Source organism: Thalia democratica, chromosome 3 (assembly GCF_965202585.1).
Source record: "Thalia democratica chromosome 3, ktThaDemo2.hap1.1, whole genome shotgun sequence".
NCBI classification, from domain to species: domain Eukaryota; kingdom Metazoa; phylum Chordata; class Thaliacea; order Salpida; family Salpidae; genus Thalia; species Thalia democratica.
Window position 1 is genome coordinate 56,582,308 of NC_139167.1, and position 23,027 is coordinate 56,605,334.

The following is a 23,027-nucleotide window of genomic DNA, read 5'->3' on the forward strand; positions in this document are numbered from 1 at the left end:
TCAATGAGGGATTTTCTAGTACGATAACCAATGGTTTATTCTTTTTAATGAATAATTATATGTTTTTTGAAGGAAGCTATTGAAGTTAAACAAGAAATTTATGTTTAAAGGGTAACAATGGTTTAATCATCTATGAGCTACTTTTTTACGCTTTGCGTAATTATGAGTGGTGTCTAAATTTGTAAAATGTGTAGTAATCAAGATTTGAAAAGCTTTTAATTTGACAAAAAAATAAATTTTTGCATTGAAATATTTTCATCAGTCAATAAACTTATTTATCTTTTTCAGATAAGGTTTATCAAAACTTATTTGTTAAAAGAATATTCTTGATATCAATAAAAACATCTGCTGAAAGGGCAAGTTTGAACAACCGTTGTAACTTTTTATCTAGTATAAATCAACTTTGAAATTTTAAACCCTCGCAAACCCTGATTGCGGTAAGCCGAGCAATTTGTAATGTTTGTGATAAACTCAAGCGCTTAAGTGGCTTACTGCAGTGAAGCTTTTTATCTTCAATTATAATAGTTCAGAGGTTTTTGATATTTTTCAGCGTAAAACTGAAGCTAATCAATGAAATGTGCGAATGTGTTTAAAAAATGTAAATTTCATAAATAACTTGTGGCGCTAAAAGTTAACTGATTGAAGAGAGTAATTTTTAATGCGGAAAATATTGTGTGTTACAACTGAAAAAGATTAAGATTTAAACAAAAGTTGAATTTAGTTAAAATTCTTTAGCTTTGAACAAGTAATTTTTTTTGATCAAATTAAAAATATAAACACTATGAGTAGCTCTTTGTAAAAATAATTAACAAATAATGTTTTACAAGTGTGTATCTATATAAACTAAAAATGTATCATTATATCTATTAGAAATGTGAATCATAACAGTACATTTAAGTTATAGAAAAGTTAAAACTACAAAAAGTAAGTAATGTTTTTCTAAAATAAAACTTAAATATGTAAACATAAACTAAGGAGAAAACTTAGTACCTTTTAGTAACTTAATTGCTTTTAACAATACGGAAGTAAATAAAAAGGAAATAAACAACATTGCGGAAACAAATATCTAAAGTTTAAGTAGCATTATAGTTTTTATTAGATGTAATATAATTTATTTAACTAGAACTTATTAATTTCAAAACAAAATGTTTAAAATCACATTATTTTAAATAAACAATTCGTTTAACATAACCTAAACAAACTGTAATTATAACATACGGTGATTAAGCTATTACGATATATTAAACTTTTTCGTCATTCATTATATTTTGCAACTTTTTCTTTTTCTTGCAATGTAGTCATATATTTCTTTTTATATAAGTTTTACAATTTTTCCTTTGATGGTCTTAAAGCCTTTAAAACAAAATATCATTATGAGAAAGTTTAGTTTCCCTCAAACAATTAGCATGAGTTGGTCAACTCAAAAACCCTCGACCCTGAAAACGAGTGACGTCACGTGCGGTCATTGAAGCGTGACATCTGCCGTCGTAACAGACCGAAATCACCGACGTGGAACGGCGGTTTTTCTCAACTCTCTCAAACTTTTTCTAGCCGACGGGAAAACAGTTTCAGTAAAAAAACAAGCTTCTGCAGGATATGCACTAAGAGCAGAAAACCTTAATAAAAATTCGTGAAAAACTATAAAAACTTAAATAGCCAAAGAAATATATTTACAGTAAAAAAGCATGAAGCTTGTATATTTTGTGTTTTGTGCAGTTTGCTTGATAACCTGTCGCGCAAGCAACAAACTCAGCTTGGAGAAATCTGAAAAAATTCAGCAGTTCCTCGAGGAAGTGAAAGAACAAGAAAGCAACCTCGTCGGAGGAGCCGCCCGGAGGTCCGAGGTCGTCAGCAAGCCGCCCTCAAGCCCGCCCTCCCTCCAAATACGGGCGGGGACCGAAGAAGAGGCGGGGGAGATCGTCAGGAGGCTGAGCGCCCACTTCGACGTCGCCATTGACAACGTGGGCGGCGACGGGTTCGTGAGCTTCAGGAACATGAACCTCGAACTCCGCAAGAAAAGCGAAATGAGCGCGGACGAAGCGATTGAAGGTCAGCGTCCAAGTTGGACTAAAAGGTGAGAATATTTGTACAACAATTATATTATTAACATAACGAGGTAGAATTATTATATAAAATATGTTTTAAACAGCTTTTTGAAGTTTTCTTTACAATAAAGCTTAAAAGCATGATTAATAGAAGCTTAAGAAAAGCGTTTGTAAATAAATTTAACAATTAAAACTTAAAAGTATGATAAACCGATGCTTTTAATAAATAAATTTAAAAATCTCACTGTTAGTCAATTAGAAAAAAATAAAGAAAGTGCGTATTTTATTACCAACTAAGTCGATCAGTATATTGCGACTAAGTTCAATGAAGTTTTTATGTCAAAAATGTCAAAAACACTTTATATTTATTTGATGTTTTGTTAAAGCTTTTGTTTTTAATAAGATAAAACTTATCACTATAATAAGATAAGATAGAAGGACTTGCTGCTGAGTGATAAGTTTTCATCTAATTTGTTTTAAACTAATTTTAATGACAGTTTTGCAGTTAACTTCGCTTGAGGCTGTCGTATTTATTTACAAAATAGTTGACGCTTTAAAACTTGATAAACAAATATTTTTTTTCTAATTAAGCATTGGTTTCATAAGACGTTATGAACCTAAAAATAACAATAAAAGTTAGAATGAAGATAAATGTCTGATTAAATATAGTTTTGTCAACAATAGTATGTTTTGCTTTTTTAGTCAGTCAAAATAACTCGAGACTTGTGTTATATGATAACAGTGTAAAAACGTTATTTTTTTTTTACTATGTAAAAAATTCACTCAAATTGTATTCATTTCCAACATTTTTAGAAAAAACTACAAGCAATAATAAATCTTTTTAAATATGTACTTAAAATAAGTTCACTATAAAAGGTCTCAATAAAAAACTCAATAACAAAGCTTTAGTACTTAATCGAAACGCCGTTGCGTTAAAATAATATTTAAAATTGGAAAGTGTCGATATTGAAAATTATGGTCATTAGTCGATACTAAGCTTTTAATAGGAAGCAATTTAGAAACAACTTAGCTTTCTTTTCTTTGCACAAACACCAGACAAACATCCGTTTGACAGTGAAATAGTTTCCTTTTGTTTAAAAAAGTCAATGCTTGCTATAAGTGTTTAAAATCACAAAAACCTTGAGTCGTATTTTACTATGTTCAATAAGTATATACAGTACCAGTAAATGTAATTATTATTGTTACTTGATATATTTTTAAACAAGTTTCATAGTTTAGCATAAATTTCAGCTTTAAATACTTCTAATTTATATCAACTCATCTAAAAAAAGGTGTTACGTTAAAAACTGTTTCTGCTTATATAGTTTCTATTTTTTTAATATTGCCACTAACAAACATTGTTTTAAAACTGCGTTTGTTTGAAAATATAACTGTAGGACTATTCAGACAACATTGTTTTTAAATTTTACAATGTATTATAAAATCATAAGCAGCTATAGAAAAGTAAATGTATAAAACTACCTGATTAATGAACAGAGTAGCTTTTTATTTGAATGTAACTCAAGCATACCACTAAGTCACATTATCAAAAGATGATTAAATAATGCTTCAAAGTATCATGGTGGTCTTTCTAATTTCAAATTAAGTTTTAATTTTCCGCTTTGATGTATGATTAAAACTGATTGAGAAGATAAACAAGATTATAAACTTAATTAATTTTTGTGTTAAGCGTGTTAGAGTATTTAAATTTTTATACTACAAAATGTTTATGATATATTTTCATTAAAGGCTATAACCATTTAATGTTTTTTTGTATAGATTAATTAATTAAAAGAAGTTATTAATATTTTTACAAAGAAGACAACAATGCACTTGTATCAAAAAAACCACTCGGAATCAAATAAAACTTAAAACAATTATTAGCACTCAAAGTTTTTTACTTGAAAAGAACCAGGTCTTTTATTAAAAAATACTCGCTTTGAAACTGAATTAAACTGCCTTTTTTGACTCTGTCAAACAACAAACAAAAAACAAGCAATAAATCACAGTAGTCTGACAGCATCGAAAAAGATCAAAAGTTATTAAATGGACTTTTGAACGCAAGATCATTACTGTGCTTTTCTGGCAACTTTTTAATTTATCAACGGTTTATTTGTGTTCTGAGGTTTATCTGAACATAATCGCGCTAAATTGTGTGTTTACCAACCAACTTAACGTTTTAGATATTTATCTTTAAACGGCCGTGTTATATGCTTATTATATTTAAGTGTTGAAATTATAGTTGTAACAGTAAAAAGCTAACATTTGTTCTAGAAAAGGTTCAAAGTACTTTCAAAACTTTCTGAATAATTTATAAAGTTCACTTCGAACTTTAAGCAATAAATATTTCATGCTACTTCAAAAGCATACTAAGTTTCCAATGAAATAGTTGAACTTGATATAGATATTAAAATAATTCCTTAAAATTTAAAACTTTGTTTTTTGTTTTTATTAAGTTTTACGAAATATTTAAACTCTTCAGTAACGCAAATGTGTATTGAAAGTTATTGTTTACACAGCCGTTTATTTTATTTCCTCCCTTTTGTATGAGAAAATGCTCTTAAAAAATTTGTCTAAGAAAACTTTAAAAGCTTATTTATGACTAATAACGATTTTATAGTTAAAGTAGCAAACTAAGCCGATACCTTTTGATGAGAAAGGCGGTTATCAGTATCAAAAATACCTAGTTAAATATAGATGATTAATATAAATTGAAAGCAAAACTTTTTTTATAAATGCTGACAGGTCCTATTTAAACAGTCGATTTCAACTAGAATAGTTCTATTGTTCTGTATTCTTAAACACATGCATTAAACCTTTACATGTTTTGTGTTTTTATAATCAGTTAAAATATTTAACCAGACAATGGCATTGAGGCGCCTGCTTTAATCTTTTAATTTTTTCGAATTTTTCAAACTATCGGTACAAAGTAACTATTGTTTTCACCGATTGTTTACATTACCCGTTTCGCTAATATGGACATTAGCTCGTTTGATAAAGTTCAATTTGGTAGCCAAAGTTTCATGAACTATTTAATTAAGATTAACATCTTGCTTCTTTTTGCTGTCTTTTCGTTTTTGTTTAACACCGTACTTTTTTAGCTTTTTCTAAAAGTTTAAAGGTTTAAAACGAAATGACGCTTGTGCTTACGTGACTAAAAATTTAAGAACATTTTAACGTTTACATTAAAAAAAAAACTTATCTTATAATGAAAAACACTAAAAGTTGTGCTATATATGTTTTAAAAAGTGCCTGAAACTGTTTAATTATGGCAAAAAAAATTTAGAAGTTTTTATTGTCCATGGTGTAATGTTCATTCTTGATTTTATTATTCTGTTTATTAAGGTTATAATTTTTTATTGGGCTTAAGTAAATAAAGACTTTATTTTATATGCTTATCAGCTAAGTCTCATACTACAATCACAAAAAAAAAAATTAATGACGCTTCATATTAAAAATTGAATATCTGCACGACCGTGTTAATAAAACTCATCGTAACACCAACTTACTATATCTACCAGCAACAAAATTTTAAACTGCATCTAACCTTACCCTGTGGTGTTTTACTTTTTAAAAACAACTTTTATTTCTATTGTCTACAGCACAGCTTGTATTAAAAAGCGGTTTTAATACCTATCATCAAGACAAAGTGCTGAGAAAACGTTTTAACACCTCCCATTTCGAAGAGACAATTGTAAACATTTTATTGTCAAGTCTGTTTACGGCAACTTTTCTTTTGAGTGAGTAACGCAAACGGGTTTTAATCCAATTCAAAATTGTAATTATTCTCACTTACTTGCTCGCACTTGCGATAATTATACCAGTCTGACCCGATGAACTGAGATTTAACTGTAAATCGGATAAATTTTTTGGTTTTATTTCGAAGAGTTTAAACATTTTACGATCTTTTTATGTACATTTTTAATAAAGGACCACCCAGCTTTCAAAGTAACTTATATCTGTAACATGAATATTTTCAAATAGCTACATATAAAAACAATGCTATAATTGGAAAACTGCTTTTATATTAAGTTTCATGTGCTTTTGAGTTATGGTTTGAAAAAAAAATCATTGTAAGCTAATTATTTTAATACGAATACTTAAAAATATAGATGAATGTGCGTGTATATTTTTACTTAAATGATATTTGTTCTTGCGGTCAAAACCATATAAACGATTAATCAAAACAACAAAGTAGAACTAACAATCATTTTTATATATTACTAACAATACTTCAAACGAACATTATCTACGTTTAAAATTTTGATGATAAATTACCGAAAACATCAGTGTAATTTCGTACCAGCTTGCGAAGATCTTAGTCACAAATTCCATAACTAATTTGACCAACTTTGTTTTTATAGTAGTTTTGAAATGGGTAAAGCTGCTAAGTTTTTTTTTTATACGAGCGGCCGATTTACAAACATTTTTTCTTAGTTTTTCAACTGAGTATTACGGGGTATTGTGATACTTGAAACTTTGTTTGATATATATCTAAATCATAATTGAATTTTAATGGTGTCTAAACATTTGATAGTATAGACTTACAATGGTAATGTTTTATTTTCTTTACAAATTAGAGTATATGTTTAAAATTGCTTAAAGTGTAACAAAAAGTTTTGTTAATGCTTAATTATTTTTTTGTTCAAAAAATAAATTTTAAAAACTAGCTTTCTCATTAAAAAAAAACTAAAAGTACCTACGGGTTGAAAATTAAAACTTTTAATATTTTAACAAAAAACATCGGCGAAAGTCAGCAGAGCAGAAGCCTGGACTTTCGTTTGCCGTGAGACAAGCTCAATACAATAGGGTTGATCACGCCAATTCGACCATCAGACCACAAGTTTCGGTAGACTGAGACCGGTTTCGTCCTTATTAGGACTCATCAGTCAGTCACAACCGAAAAACTTGTAGTCGTCAATCTACAAACGGTTTATGTTGTTTTAAACGTTGCACGGCAAATGACAATGCTGACGTCACTGATCATTGCTAGCAAATAGTTGATTCATGTGAAAGCATGATAAACCGTTTGTAGATTGACGACTACAAGTTTTTCGGTTGTGACTGACTGATGAGTCCTAATAAGGACGAAACCGGTCTCAGTCTACCGAAACTTGTGGTCTGATGGTCGAATTGGCGTGATCAACCCTGTTGTTTTAATATTTTATATATAAAAAACTAAAATTATCAACAATAGTGTTTCTGAGTTACAAATTTAATTATTTGGATATTTTTCATGCTAATAAAAAGTATTTAGATATTTAACATGTTAATTATGAAACATTTTAAGGTATAAAATGATTCCTTACGAATTTTTTAGCATAATAAGACAAATGTTTGACATAAAAAAATACTTATGTAGTTAAAACATTATTTGTAATTTATATATATTTTATCTAAGTTAACGAGACAAAACTTTTTTTTACAAAAGGTTTATTCTGAAATAATGATACATAAAAACTAAAAAAATTCTAATTAATTATACTGGATTATCTTGTAACAACTCTTTTTATTGATTACAATAGTTTTAAGTAATTTTATTAATTAAGTTAGAATAACAAATTTTCAGTATTTAAATAAAAGCAAACTTTTAATCGCTTTAGAAAATAAAATTTACTTATTTATTTCGTAACACCTACAGAAAAATCTTTTGAAATTAAAATCACGTTTGGTATTCTTTAGACTTTTAGAGAACATACTTTAAAGTAACGCGTAGTAAATATTTCATAACATTATATACATTCAAAGGTAACAACTAATTAAAACACAGGTCGCACGTGTGTAAATACGAATCAACCGACTTCTACCACTTTCCAGTGAAGTTGGTTGCCTACCTGAAACCTTCGGTCAAGTGCTGGCAGAACAAAATAAAAAACAAGTTCGTCTGCTTGAAGAGGTTGGAAAATTTCACAACTTTATAAAATTACAGTTATTAAGTTAAAAACTATGCAAAAACTGATAAAACATTGGTAAAAATTTTGTTAAATTTAGAAAGGTATGTTGCACAAGTTTAAATTTTATATAATGCTATATAATTATAGTTAACAATCTATAATAAATAGATGTCTTAATAGCACAAAATTACAGTTATTAACTTCTGAGATTTTTAATGATGATGCAATTTTTCACAGCTACGGAAACGGAAGGAACATTCCGACCGGCAGGATCGCTTGGAGCTGCTGTGAGAAATTTGTTTTCAGTAAAGCGAGAGGCTACTGCGTCAGGAAACAAAAGAATAAAGGTTTCAAAACAAGAAGCTTTATTTCTTGTATATTTATATTAATAGGCGATTGAAACTTTGTTACAAAAATTTTAAATAGTTGAGTTACTAAATGGTGATTAATTTTGTATTGAGTTTTTTGTTTTTAATCATTGACTGTCAGTTGTTTTTACCAAACTTACATTCTATTAATTGTATAGTCATGTTTGATAAAGTTGAGTTCTACTGTTTTTTCGAAGGTTAATTACATTAATAATATAATAAGATTTACAGAGATTTAAAACTTAAAAATAAAGTAATTATCGAATGTACTTATAGGGAATTTTAAGTTTTTTTTTTTTGTTTTGAACCCAACAAAACAACTAACTTTATTTTATAAAACACAAGAAATTATTTTTTTTGTTAATTTAAGTAAATTAGATAAATTTTACATGCTTATTTATACTTTAGATTAAATACCATCTCTATAATCAGCTGAAAATGTCAATAATATTCCTCTGATCAAAAATAAATTGCAAAACTGTCAATTTTGTTTTTCACATGTTTCTATGCAGATATACATAACAACTAGTGGCATTATAAATAAAAGGTGTCATAAATGCACGGAGCGTCACTTTTGAATAAACCAAAACTTTTTAATTAAAAATCCTATTTTAAAATGAATAAGCAAACTGTTTTTTACTTATTGGAAAACAGTGTTTTAAAATAAAAAAGTGACGTTTCGTGCATTTGTGACTCGTTCCCTTTCAAATATAGTTATTAGAGAAGTTTAATTTAAAAAACAAATTCTTGTTTAACTTAAAAATAAATAAAAAATAGTAAAGAAGGCCAGTCTCGCCTTCAACCAGCCGATACAAGTTTCAACTATCGACGAGAGGGGACTGTTCCAAAAGAGCAAGGAAAAAAAGAAGCGCAAGAAGAAGAAGAAAGGAAAGAAAAGCAGAAGAAAAAACAAGAAGAGGCGAAAGAAGTCGAGCAGGAAGAGGAGCGAACAAGTTGAGAGGAAGAGGAGCGAACAAGTTGAGAGGAAAATATTCACAAGCTTCAGAGCAGAACACACCAACGGTAATTGTTTTCAAAACATTTTCGTTGAAAATTTTTATCTAACTTTGCTATTTTTTAATTTTTAAATATCTTTAAACAACTTGCTAGCAGAGTTTCAAGTCAATCAAGCATAGAATTTAAAAAAATAAATAAGACAAACAATCTAAGGCTGATTTTACTGAATTTCTTTTATCTAATGCGAATTTTAAATACTTACTTTGCCATACATCTACTAAAGCATCAGTTAACATAATCAGTAGAAAATAAAATGCTACAGATGATTTTTTGGTTAGTCAAACTAAAATACATTTTTTTGCAAATTTTTTCTAACAGAAAACGCAGAATATTTGAAAAACATAGCTGGAAACTCAATTATAGAAGATAAACTGGTTGGGTTCGACTCTTTTGAAAATAATAACGTTTACAAAGTGAGTTTTACGATATGATATTTTAAAACCATTAACTAGCAAGATAAGATGAAAGCTCAAAAATATTTTAGAACAATCTAAAGATTGGATTTTTTACTAATAAATTTCAGCTTTAATATAAATATTAAAGGCCACATATTTACAACATGTTGAATAAAAGTTTTTAAAAATACTTGTTGCTAATACAAATTAGCTTTTATAACACAAAAAAGGAAATGTCGCTAATTTTACTATATTTTTTAGAGCGTTTTTAGTTAGCAAAGTACATAAACTAGTCATTATATTTATTATATGCTCGAAAAGTCTTCTACAAAAATAAGTAGACGTGAGCCAATTCAAACTATCTCAAAAAAAAAAAAACTTAAGGCACAGTCAGGAATGACAATAAGACTGAACAGCTTCCATAACGATGTTTGGACGGCAAACTGCCAGAAAATAACCCAACCCGACTTCTGGACGTCTGACACCGCCGTCGTCCACAAAACATCAGGAATCCTGTCCAATGTTCAGGATTCCGTTGCTAGTTACCTGAGCATGAGAAGCAGCTCATTTTATATTTTTCTAAAAGGTTCTTATTGAATTTATATTAAAATTTAAGTAGTCGTACCCTTGAGTACTTTGAATAAAGTATTAACTTGCGTACTTAAAAGAAAGTGTTTACCTAAAAACTACGTTTTTAAGAGATAAGTTACTGCATATTAAAATTAATCAATTATTGTAAAAGAATATTAAGTATTTTTTACACACTTTAAAGCGCTTTCCAAAGTTGAAGGCTTGATTAGCTTGCTGGAGTCAAATGAACACCCCGTGACCCTTTTTGCGCCGACAAACTCGGCATTCGAAAACTATTCGTTTGACGAAGAATCTGTAGAATGTTTGAATGAAGTAATCGAAAGTCACATTGTTGACGGAGTTTTTTGCTCAGTTGCAGCCGGTTTGTTTAAAATTTAAATAAATAGCAATTGTTATAATTTGTAGAGTATTTTAATTTATAAACATGAAACGCTTGGGTTTCCCTATATTAATTTCAACACTTCAACTATTAAATAACCCCTTAAAAGTCAAAATTTATATGATATTTGTCTTAAATGATTTTATATTTTCAAAAGACGATAAATTGTAAAAAACTAACTTATAAGGCGGATAAATTTTAAAGCGGTTAACAATTATATATGCTATTACTAAATACTTATTTACTATCTACTATTTAGTGTAGTAAAACTTAACAATAAAAAAAGTTATTAAAGTTTTTATCATAACATTCTACTTAAAAAAAACTTTATTACAAGTTTTGATCACTCTTACTTGTTTAACAATCTATGTAGTTTTTTGAAAACAATCTAAATTTATGACTTTTCTCAAAAATAATTTTATCATTTTGATAAATGATATTCATCATAAAGTTTCAAAAATAAGATAAAAAATATTGAATTCTGTTTTAAAATAGGTATAAATCTTGTCACAATCAATGGTCATTTATTAAAAACACGAGTTGACGACTTCACAATTCATATCAACCAATCAAAACTGATAAATCGTGATGTCATGGCAACAAACGGAGTTATTCATAGTGTTGACAGTTTGATAACAAAAGGTAACTCATTTAACATTTTTTGTATGGATAATTTTTTTTTCATTTTGTAAAGTTTGTTTAAACCTTTCTAGAACTATACTTAGAAAGTATATAAAAGATTTGTTTTTATAACAAGAACATATTTGTAATTAGTAGACAAAACTTCTCCTACTAAAATACTTACTAAAAACTGTTAAATATTTTACTAAGTTGTGTTTGTTTGTATTTAGGCAAAAAAATTACCGTACTTGACAAGATTAATAGTGCTTACTTCAATTTTAAACGTAATATACTGTTTACTAATAAGTTCTAATATACTAAATCAATTATGTTACTAGCGTCAAAAATATTTGAAGTAAATAGCTTAAAAAAAAATCTGTAAAACTTTTTATACTTTAAAAAATATTAAAGTTTTATGAACAACATTATTTTTTTAATCTTTAAAATTAATTGAATCACAATAACAGTGCGGACAATTGCGGACGTTTTAAGAGAAGAAAAAGGATTCAGTGACTTCTATGATTATTTTCAATCTTCAGGGAAACTGGATTCTCTCAGCAAAATGAGGAATATAACTTTGTTCGCTGTGAGAAATCGTGCTTTTCAGGTTTTTAATTACCAATTGTTATATAAAAAAGGCTAAAAAAAAAGCTACGATATACTTTTCCACTACATTCATTAACAGTACAAAGAAGAATTTATATTAAATGTTTAAATAAGTTGTTTAAAAATTATTCATTCAAATTTTTCAAAAGTAATGAAAATAGTTTCAATACTTTTTAGAGTAATAAGAATACCTATGAAGTTGCTGCAATGTTTTTCCATTAACAAAAAACAAGCAAAATAAAAAACATAATGAGTTTTTTGAAAAAGAATATTATAAAACGAATAAGATGTTTTTATTATGATGTGTTTTTTTTATTACTGACTACTTTTCATTGGACAAATTATATTTAAATATAAATAGACTAATAGTAAATTAAAATATTTTCAGAGTAACAAGAAATTTGATGACGTCAACCAGCTCAAATATCACGTGACAAATTTTGTCGACCTCGCCGATCTCCGTCACCCTCCAGTGACGAAAGTTGTGACGTCACGAGAAGGGGAACATCCCGTTTACGCGACTTCTTACAACAGCAGGGGTAGCGGGTTTGTCGTCGCGGTTCAGTGCACACGCGTTGCCAGGCAACAAACTTCCGGTTCATGCGCCGGAAACCTGATAGAAGTCGAACAGGTTGCAAGATCGTAGTTTGTATTTTTTTCGTTTGAGAGACATTTAAATGAAAATTTTTTATTTGTTTTTTTTTATATTGGTTTCGGTTTAGCTATACTACAATATTAATAAAAATACTATTAATGAACTACATATCGTTCAGCTTTGGAATTTATTTATATTTTTGATTTAATTTTCAAAAAAAATGTAGGTAAATATCCCTTTATCTAATTTTAAGCATTATTTTTACAGCTGTTTAAAGTTCCAAAGCGTAATTTATTAGAAGTCATCGAAGATTCAAAGAACGGAAACTTCTCAATGCTTCTTCAAATTATCAGGCTGCACAAACTAGAATACGTTAGTTAAAGTTTATATAACTTTTTAATTTATATTAAAGTTAAATTTATATTCCTAAAAAACTTGATACTATTAGTAGTACAATTTTATTTTGAGTTTATATATTTACAACTATTTCACGTTTATACGATGATAACAAGAAAATAAAGTTATAACTATAAGCTTCTTGTAACTCTATACAAGTTCACGATAGTAGTTGGAAAACAAAAAACTTATTACTATAAGTAGTATATAAAACAACTTAAAAGTGTTTTTTAAACAGCTGCTGATGAGAAATGAACCAGTCACCTTTTTAGCTCCAACCAACAACCAGTTCAAACAGCTGAGTAGGAAAGTGTGGAACAAGCACTTTGCTAAGAAGGAGTCCGCAAGAAGAATAATCACATTCCACCTGCTACCAGGTATGTACTACAATTTATATTATATTCAATTTAAAGGTTTACTAAGAAAACTTTTCATCTTATTGTGTTTTGAGCTGTGTAATTAAGTAATTTAGTTAATACAGTGTAAATTTTGTGTTAAAAAGGTATATTTTAGTTCACGGAATTTATTACTTCGGTTTATTAGCAGTAACATATATCAATTAAATAAAGTAACCTACCGAAAATAAAATGAGATCTTTTTTTGTTTGCAAACAAACACATGCAGTTTTAAAATCGTAAAAACTGAAAAAGAAAACTTAAAGGCATTAACATGTGATAATTATAAACCAGGTTACTACTGTTTCGATGAGCTGATGCAGCGGTCGCACAAAATTAAAACTTTGAACGGTCAGCACGTGACCGCGTGCCCCAAAACCCCCAACTACGTCATGTTCGGCAGGAGGAGAAACGCGCTGAGGGTGCGCACCGTCACGCCTGACTTGCTGGCGCGTAACGGCATCGTGCACGCCGTAGACAACATCCTCGTGCCCAAGTACTATGACGTCACAAAGTACCCGAACAAGAAGGGATAGACGATGTTCGGTCTTGGTGCGAGATTTAGAGTTCTTATCAAAAAAGTATTGCTGACTACAGGACAGTGATGCCTGAGTAGAAATTTGAAAATCGGATTGAAAGTAAAAAAAACAATAGAAATGATATGTGCTAGGAATGTTGAGTTTTTAACAAAGAACTTATGTAATAATAAAACTGCGGGGATAAATTTTAAGATTTTTTTATAACTATAACCAGCAATTTCATGAGATTTTTTTATTTAGGTTTCAGTAGATTTTTAATTGAAATAAAACCAAAAAGAGTTTTTAAATAATAAATATTATACAAACTTGTTTTTGAGAAGGTTGAAACATTTTTTTTATGAGATTATTTATATTTATTATCAAAAATGTTTGTTAAATTTAGTCATATCTCAAAAATTCTTTTACTTTTTGTTCTTATTTATATACTTTTGGTCAAAATAACTAATAGTCAAGAAATAACAGCAAAACCAACTTCTATTTTGTCTTATAAGTTTATTTTTTAGTTCTACCAGTTATTTTAAATCAATTTTTTTTTTGAGAAAACTAAAGAAAGTACTAAGACATTAATAAAAAGTCATCAAAAAATAATTTCCTTCTTTAATAAACTAGTTGCATTCTGTTACATTTATTATTTTTACAATATTACTTTGTTATATGAATAATTTTTAAATGAAAGTCTATATTATTTTGCTGGCAAAATAAACTTATACAAACTGCATAAAAACAGAGTAATTTTTATACAATTTATACAATTTTCAAAGTCTACTCAAACGTATGTTTTTTTTAATAAAGAATAAAAACAGCAAACCGTTTATTGTACCTCAATTTTCAAATGAAAAGTTAATTTAAAATCACTTAAGATAGAACATATTTTTATAATTTAAATGCTTGTAGTTGTTAAAACTAATCATTTAACAATGCTTTTCAAACATTTACGTTTTTTACATTATGTTATTAAGCAAAAAAATCATCAGGGTTTCAATTTAATTGTAATTTTAAATGAATAAAGTTTACCAAAAACAAAAATTTTTCAACTTTTATAGTAGCTCAACCAACTTTCATAAAGAAAATAAATAAAAACGTAAAATTACTAAAGTATTTTTTTTTTGTAATCTGAAATATTAGATAAATTATTTTATTTTTTTGATTTTATCTGCTCTAAAGAAAACTTTATGATTTATGAGCAATATTAAATTTCTTTTTTTATTACACTAGTTGCATTTTATTCTACTGTTTTTTAAATTTATTTGTATAGTAGTTAGTCGTAATTTTTTTCATTGAAGCTCTTTGATATTTTGCTGGCAAAATAAATTACTGCAAATTTTACAAAACCTTACTTGTGCTTTTAGTTTTGATAAATTAAGAAGTTTATCAGCGTGTAAAATAATATTATTAGAGAACTAAAAAAAAATATTACTGATGATAATGTAAATAGGAATGTCATAATAAGTTGCCGTGCAATAGTAAATACATAGTTTACTTGATAAAACAGCTGGTTTTGAATACGATCAGTGAAAACATCGGCGTAAGTCTATCAGGTCAAAGCCTGGACCTGGAGTTACCTGTACCATGAGACAAACTAAAGTTAAAACACGTAAGTCACACGTAAGTCCAGGCTTTGACCTGAGAGACTTACGTCGATGTTATCATTGATCGTATTCAAAACCAGCTGTTTTATCAAGTAAACTATGTATTAACTATTGCACGGCAACTAGAAAACCCTGACATTACTGACCATGCCAGCAAACGGTTGCTACATGGTAAAATGATAAACTGACTGACGAGTATCAATAAGAAGGTTTCAAACTTCCGAAGGTTTGTGGTCTGATGGTCGAAGTTGTATGATCATATCTCTATGTTAATGTATTTCCCTATACACAGAAGTTAAATCTAATCGAAGCACATAACAATTATTTTAGTAATTAATTTGCCTGATTCGGTGCATTTAAATTAAAACACTACAAAAAAAAATTGAGAAAAGTCTCATTTCAATTAGAGTTCTATATTGTATGTTAATGTATTTAAACAGAAGTAGTAGTACACTTAGGTAGTCAACTGATTGATAGTTTTATATTAAATTGTTTGACTATTTCCTATTCTATAATAATTTCTTAACCTTTAATATATTTAGCTACATTTATATTATATAACAGTTTCAAAGTTTAATAATAAAAACAGTTTTTTTTAAGGTTTTTTTGTTGTCCTCCAAACTTAGTGATACCTGTAAATATTGTATTTGATTAGACTTTTTAGTGTTGTAGAAATTGACACCAATACCAAACTAACTAGTGCAAAATGCAACTACAACTGTTGCAAAACACACAAACATTAAAAAGGTATAAAAAACAACAATAGACGGTTTTAACAGTTTAACATAAAATGCATTAATTGAGGTAAAATGTACTTAAACCTAGCTAAGTTGTAAACTTAAAATATTAAGATTCTTTAATAAATAATAGTTACTATTTTATCAAGAACTTTAATTAAAATCTTTAGGTTTAGTTAAAACAGATACCAGTAGGTTTTTAGTTCCGTAACTATTTTATTTTAAATTGTTTTAATGTTTTCAATTTTTATCTATATTTTCAATAAAACTAATGTAATTCACCTAAACTTTTTATCGACGGTTATATTTCAAGATTTTCATAAAACTATAACGTTGACTTAAAACAGTATTTTTTTCATTTTAAAGCATAAATAATGAAAATAAAAACTACCACAATGTAACTTATTCTTTGTTTATTCTTGGAATGATATATTCAGTTCCTTTATATAAACTTAAAGCAATTTCAAAATTAATTAAAATGAAGAACTAAAAAACGTTTATGTCTAATAATCTTTTTAATTCTGATTAAACTTTTTATAACTTTTGTTTTTATTCAAAATTGCTTTCAAAGAACTGATGGATCATGGAAAGTGGTACCCATTTCATTTATGTAACACCAATCATCAGCTAGACTGTGAGATTTTCATGTTAAACAAGAGTATACGATTGAAATTTGATAAAAGTACAACTATTCAACACTGTCTTCAGTTGTCTTATAGAATTTTATTTTGCGAACAAGCTAGTAAAACTATGATCTTAAGTATAAAAAAAACTTGAAGTTTTTCGCCAATGAAACTTTAATTTTCTATTGAAACAATTCTTTAGTATAAGCTAAAATTTATTTATCTATATGTTAGTTGGAGCTAAGAACATGATTGGTTCATTTCTCATCAACAAATGTTTAAAGTTTATACATGTAGATACTGCTAATAATGTAAAGTTTTTCCTTCAGAATTTAAGTTTACCTTTAAAGTTAAATAGTTGTAAACGAGTTGAAGTAGTTAAAAGTTATAAGTTTTAACTTGAAGATACTATACTACTAATAGTTATTAAAATAAAGTTACAATCACTTAATGAACTTTATAAGGACCCTATTTTGAAAAAAATTGTTTACATTTTATAACAATGTAAACGTAAAACAATCATGAAGAAATCTGCCAGCACTTGACCGAAGGTTTCAGGTAGGCAACCAGCTTCACTGGAAAGTGGTAGAAGTCGGTTGATTCGTATTTACACACGTGCGACCTGTGTTTTAATTAGTTGTTTGTTTTTAATATAAAATAATTTAATTCTATTATAGAGATTGGGTAATGGGATTGGGATATATACGGAGACTGTGGGCTACTTAAGTCATTAGTACTATTCATACAACTTAATACTACTTAATTAAATTACTGATTCTACTATAGTCTACTTTACACAAATCATAAAGACAGTTCGGGTAATGTATCTATTATATAAAACAACCACAAAACATTATTATAACAACTTTGTTTCAAAAATATGAGTTATTTTTATTATTTACTTAAAATAAATAAATTTTATAAACAATTATTTATTAGTTGTTGTGTTTGAATAAAGAAAACTCTATGAAATAATTGCTACTGGCAGTTAAAAGTTTCAAGCTTAACATGTTCTCAAAATAATGCGTTAATTGGTTTCTAACACTTAGTAAGATAATTGTTAATGGAAATATTTTTTTTCTAATGAGATTAAAAGTTTGCTTTTGTTAAAGTAATAAAAAATTGTAATTCTAAATACTTAATAAAATAAACTAAAACTATTGTACTCAAAAAAAGTATTGTTAAAAAACAAGCCAATTTTATTTTTTAGACTTTATCTTTTAAATAATTAAAACCTTATGTATAAAAATACTTTACCTAGTTGTTTTAGACAAAAAACACATATAAGTTACAAAACAAGTTTTAAACTACATCAGTATTTCGTTATGTCAAATTTTTATCGTACTGTGCCAAACTCTTTCGTAAGGAATTATTGTATAGCTATAAAATGTTTGATGACTAACATGTTAAATATCTAAATAAATTTTACTTATATATAAAATATCCAAAACATCTAAACTTATAACGCAGTAACACTATTGCTGATAATTTTATTATCAAATATGCTATATTCAATATCTTTAAGTTTTATTTTCAAGCTATAGGTACTTTTAGTTTTATGTTTTGAAAATTTAACGGGTTATGTGTTTTTAATTATTTAAGCGAACATAATAAAATTATGCATTAACAAAATTGTATATAACACTTTAAGCAATTCTAAACATTTACTCTAATTTGTAAGGGAACGGGTCAAATATGCACGAAGACATTTTTGCACAAAGGGTCAAATATGTACGAAGGGACACTTTCGCACTAAGACTTTTTTGCACAATAAGTTACAAAAATATATATCTTAAGAAAAATAATAAATAAATAAATCAACTAAAAGAAAAGGAATAAAATACCGACCGATGGTAAAGGGTTAGGAGTAATAGTGACAGTAAAAAAAAATAATAAAATAAAGTTAATAACAACAATTTTTTTTTCAACCCGCACAAGTGTTTTTGTGTAAAATAAACCCCTTTTGTGAAAACGAAGCCAAGCAAAAGTGTCTTCTAACATATTTGACTCTTCGTGCAAAAGCGTCTTCGTGCTAGTTGACCCTTCGTGCAAAAGTGTCCGTTCGTGCATTTTAGATACCCACCCAATTTGTAAACCTTAAGTTTATACTATTGTATGCATAAACATCATTAAACAAATTACACACAACGCTTTGTGAAAAAATAAGTTGATAAGTAAACAACAATATTACGCTATATTTGTTTTAAAAACTATTAAAAAGTCTGTAAATCGGCAATTCGCATAAAAAACTGCCAGCAGCCTTAACTACTTCAAAACTACTATAAAAAGCAAAATAGACCATCTTAGTTATGAAATTTGTGACTAAAATAAAAGTTTTTGGTGATTTTTCAACAAAATTTGAAAAAGCATCATCGATAATGCTCGTTTGAACTATTGTTAATAACAAATAAGATTGATTGTTAGTTCTACTTTGTTGTTTTGATTAATCGTTTATATGTGACAAAAGTAAAAAATAAAAATAAATAAAAATATACATGCACGTTTGATCTACCTTGATAAGTCTTCGTATATAAAGATCTATCTAACAAAATTTGGTTATAGATTTTGAGAATTAATAAAGAAATAATAATAAACAAATAAACAAAAGTATTTTCCAAGTACAAGGCTAATCTTATCATTAATTATCTTAAAACAGTTTTGTTACAGATACAAGTTACTTTTGAAATTTGGGTGGTCCTTTATTATCAAAAAGGTATATAAAAAGATCGAAATAATTTTGAATTGTTTGAATTTAAAACCAACAGATTAATCCTATTATCAGTTTAAGCGCAGTTCACCGGTTCAGACTGGTATAATTATCGCAAGCGCGAGCAAGTAAGTGAGAATAATTACAATTTTGAATTGGATTAAAACCCGTTTGCGTTACTCACTCAAAAGAAAAGTTGCCGTAAACAGAACTGATAATAAAATGTTTACAATTGTCTCCTCGAAATGGGAGGCGTTGAAACGTTTTCTCAGCTCATTGTCTTGATGATACGTATCAAAACCGCTATGCAATACTAGCAAGATGTGCTGCAGACAATAAAAATAAAAGTTGTTTTCTAAAGTGTGAAATACCACAGGGTAAGGTTAGATGCAGTTTAAGAGTTAGTTGCTGGTAGATTTAGTAACTTGATATTACGATGAGTTTTATTAACACGGTCGTGCAGATATTGAATTTCTAATATAAATCGTCAAAAAACTAAAACTTTATCAGGTTTTATTTTTTAATTTTAGTATAAAGCATATACCTTAAAGTCTTTTATTACTTAAATCCTATGGAAAATAAAAAAACTTTAACGAACAGAATATCAATATTTAGAATTGTACTGCATGCAAAAACCGGTACTTTATGGAAAATAACGATAATTATTTTTTCTATATTATTTAGTTTCATACAGTATCAAAAAATATGTAATACAACTTATTGCGTTGTATCTTCAAAAAAAAAAATTTAACGTTAAACAGTCCTAACATACTAAGTCACGTAGCAAGGGAGTTATTTACTTTAACACGCACTTTTAGAAGAAAAAAAGAACGATATTGAACAATAATAAAAAGTATACACAGCAAATAAAAAGCAAGATGTTAATCTTAATTGAATAGTTCATGAAATTTTGGCTACCTAATTGAACTTTATCAAAATAGCTGCTGTTCATATTAGCGAAACGGGTAATGTAAACAATCGGTGAAAACAATAGTTACTTTGTGCCGATTATTTGAACAATTCGAATAAAAAAAGATTAAAACAGGCGCCTTAATGCCAATTTCTTTTTGGTTAAGAATTTAGAGTGATTATCAATAAAATTTAAATATTTTTTGCATGTGTTTGAGACTGGCGAGCAATAGAATTGTTCTGAATTAAATCGAATGTTTGATTAAGACATTTCAGCACCTATAAATGCAACTCTGCTGTTTTAGTTAGATAAGTATTCACTATAACCTGGACATTTATATACTGGTAATAGTGTTTTACTAGAAAAAGATATCAGCTTAGTTTTCTATTCTTAATTCTAAAATCACAACTAGCCGTTAAATAAGCTTTTAAAGTTTTAAATACAACAATTTTTTCAAGATCTGTTTCTAACACAAACGGGAGGAAATAAAACAAACGGCTGTGTAAACAATAATTTTGAATACACAATTTCATTACTTAACAGTTTAAATTGTTTCGTAAAGTTTAATAAATACAAAAACCAAGGTTTCAAATTTTAAAGATGTCTGTTAAATTCTGACTAAAGTTCAACTGCTTACTTTAACGTGCTGAATGCTTTAAAAGTAGCATAAAGTAGTTGTTACTTAAAGTTTGAACTGAACTTTATTAATTATTTGGAAAGATTTAAAGGTTTTGTGAGTTTTTTATTCGAACAAATATTAACCTTTTATTCTTAAACAACGAAAGTACTCAAAAAAGAACTGATATAAGCATATAACACGGCCGTTTAAAGATTAATATCTAAAACGTTAACTAGTCTCATTCAAGTTGGTTGGTAAACACACAATTTAGCGCGACTATATTCAGATAAACCTCGGAACACAAATAAACCGTTGATAAATTAAAAAGTTGCCAGAAAAGCACATTAACGATCTTGCGTTAAAAAGTCCATTTAACTACTTTTGATCTTTGTCGATGCTGTCAAACTACTCTGATTTATTTTTATTTGTTTGTTGTTTTGAAAAGTCGAAAAAAAAGGTGGTTTAATTCAGTATCAAAGCGAAACTTTTTCCGATAAAAGACCTGATTCTTTTTAAGTAAAAACACCTTAGGTGTTAATGGTTGTTTTTAATTTATTTAATTTTGAGTTGCTTTTGTGATACAAATTCGTTGTTTACTTCTTTATGAAATTTTTGATAACTTATCTTAATAAGATATTACAAACAAAAAAATCAAACGGTTTTAAAATTTAATGAAAAATGTAGTATAAAAACAATTTAATATAAAAGTCTAGTTACTTTAACACTCTTAACATAAAAATTAATTGAGTTTATAATTTTGTTTATTTTCTCAATCTGTTTTAGTCATACATCAAAGAGGAAAATAAAAACTTTGTTTGAAATTAGAAAGACCACCATGATACTTTATAGCAATTTTTTTTTGAAAATTACTTTTAATCATAGTTGTTTAATGTGAATTTGTGATATGCTTGAGTTACATTTAAATTAAAAGTTACTTTGTTCATTAATTAGGTAATTTTTTACACTTACTCTTACATAACTGTTTATAAAGTGAAAATACATTGTAAAGTTTATATAAGCTGTTGTCGAAATAGTCCTACATTTAAATATATTTTTTGTACAAATTAAATTAAAAAAAAAATTTTTGTTGACAATACTTTAAAATCTAAAAAATATTCAGTATAAGCAGGTTTTAACGTAAAACTTTCCTTAAAAAGATAAAGGTGAAAAAGATCAGAAGTGTTTAAAGCTGAAACTTATGCTAAACTATAAAACTTGTATGAAATATGTATCAAGTAACAATAGAATTTACATTTATTAATTACCGGTACTGTATGTGCTTATTGAACATAATAAAATACGACTCCAGGTTTTTGAGGTTTTAAAAACTTATAGCAAGCATTAGCTTTTTCAAACAAAAGGAAACTCTTTCACTGTCCAACGGGTGTTTGTGCAAAGAAAAGAAAGCTAAGTTGTTGTTAAATCGCTTCCTATTTAGAGCTTAGTTTTGACTAATGACCATAATATCAAATTTCGACACTTTCTTATTTTAAATATTCATTATAACGCAATGGAGTTTGCAATTAATAGCAAGTATTTAAAGCTTTATTAGTGAGCTTTTTGTTGTGAGTTTTTTAGTAACTTTATTCAAAATACAAATTTAAAAAGGTTCACTATTGCTTTTGGTTATTTATAGAAATTTTGCAAACAAAAATAATTTAAGTGAAAAAAAAAATTAAACTTTTTATTCTGTTATATAATAACACAAGTCTCGAGTTAATTGAAAAAGCAAAACAGACTAAAAATTTTCTTCGAAATATTATTTTGTCATTACAAAGAATCGTTGTTAGATTAAATTCTTATTGTTAATAAAACTATACTAAATCAAACATTTATCATCGTTCTAACTTTTATTGTTGTTTTTAGGTTTACTACGTCCTATGAAACTAATGCTTAATTAAAAAAAAATATTTATTTATCAAGTTTTAAAGCGTCAACTATTTTGTAAATAAATACGACAGCCTCAAGCGAAGTTAACTGCAAAACTGTCATTAAAATTAA

General features: G+C 27.4%; 1 protein-coding gene across 1 annotated transcript; it reads left to right on the plus strand.

The window, feature by feature from the left end:
- Positions 1-1,685: 1,685 nt before the first annotated feature.
- On the plus strand, positions 1,686-13,838 carry LOC145832439 (transforming growth factor-beta-induced protein ig-h3-like). The gene is made up of 13 exons (XM_082939753.1): positions 1,686-2,074; positions 7,816-7,941; positions 8,177-8,286; positions 9,085-9,330; positions 9,643-9,737; positions 10,104-10,305; positions 10,492-10,671; positions 11,185-11,331; positions 11,778-11,917; positions 12,305-12,547; positions 12,779-12,883; positions 13,146-13,284; positions 13,597-13,838. Exons 1-13 carry the CDS (start codon positions 1,686-1,688, stop codon positions 13,836-13,838), a joined length of 2,364 nt encoding a protein of 787 aa, XP_082795879.1.
- Positions 13,839-23,027: the final 9,189 nt, after the last annotated feature.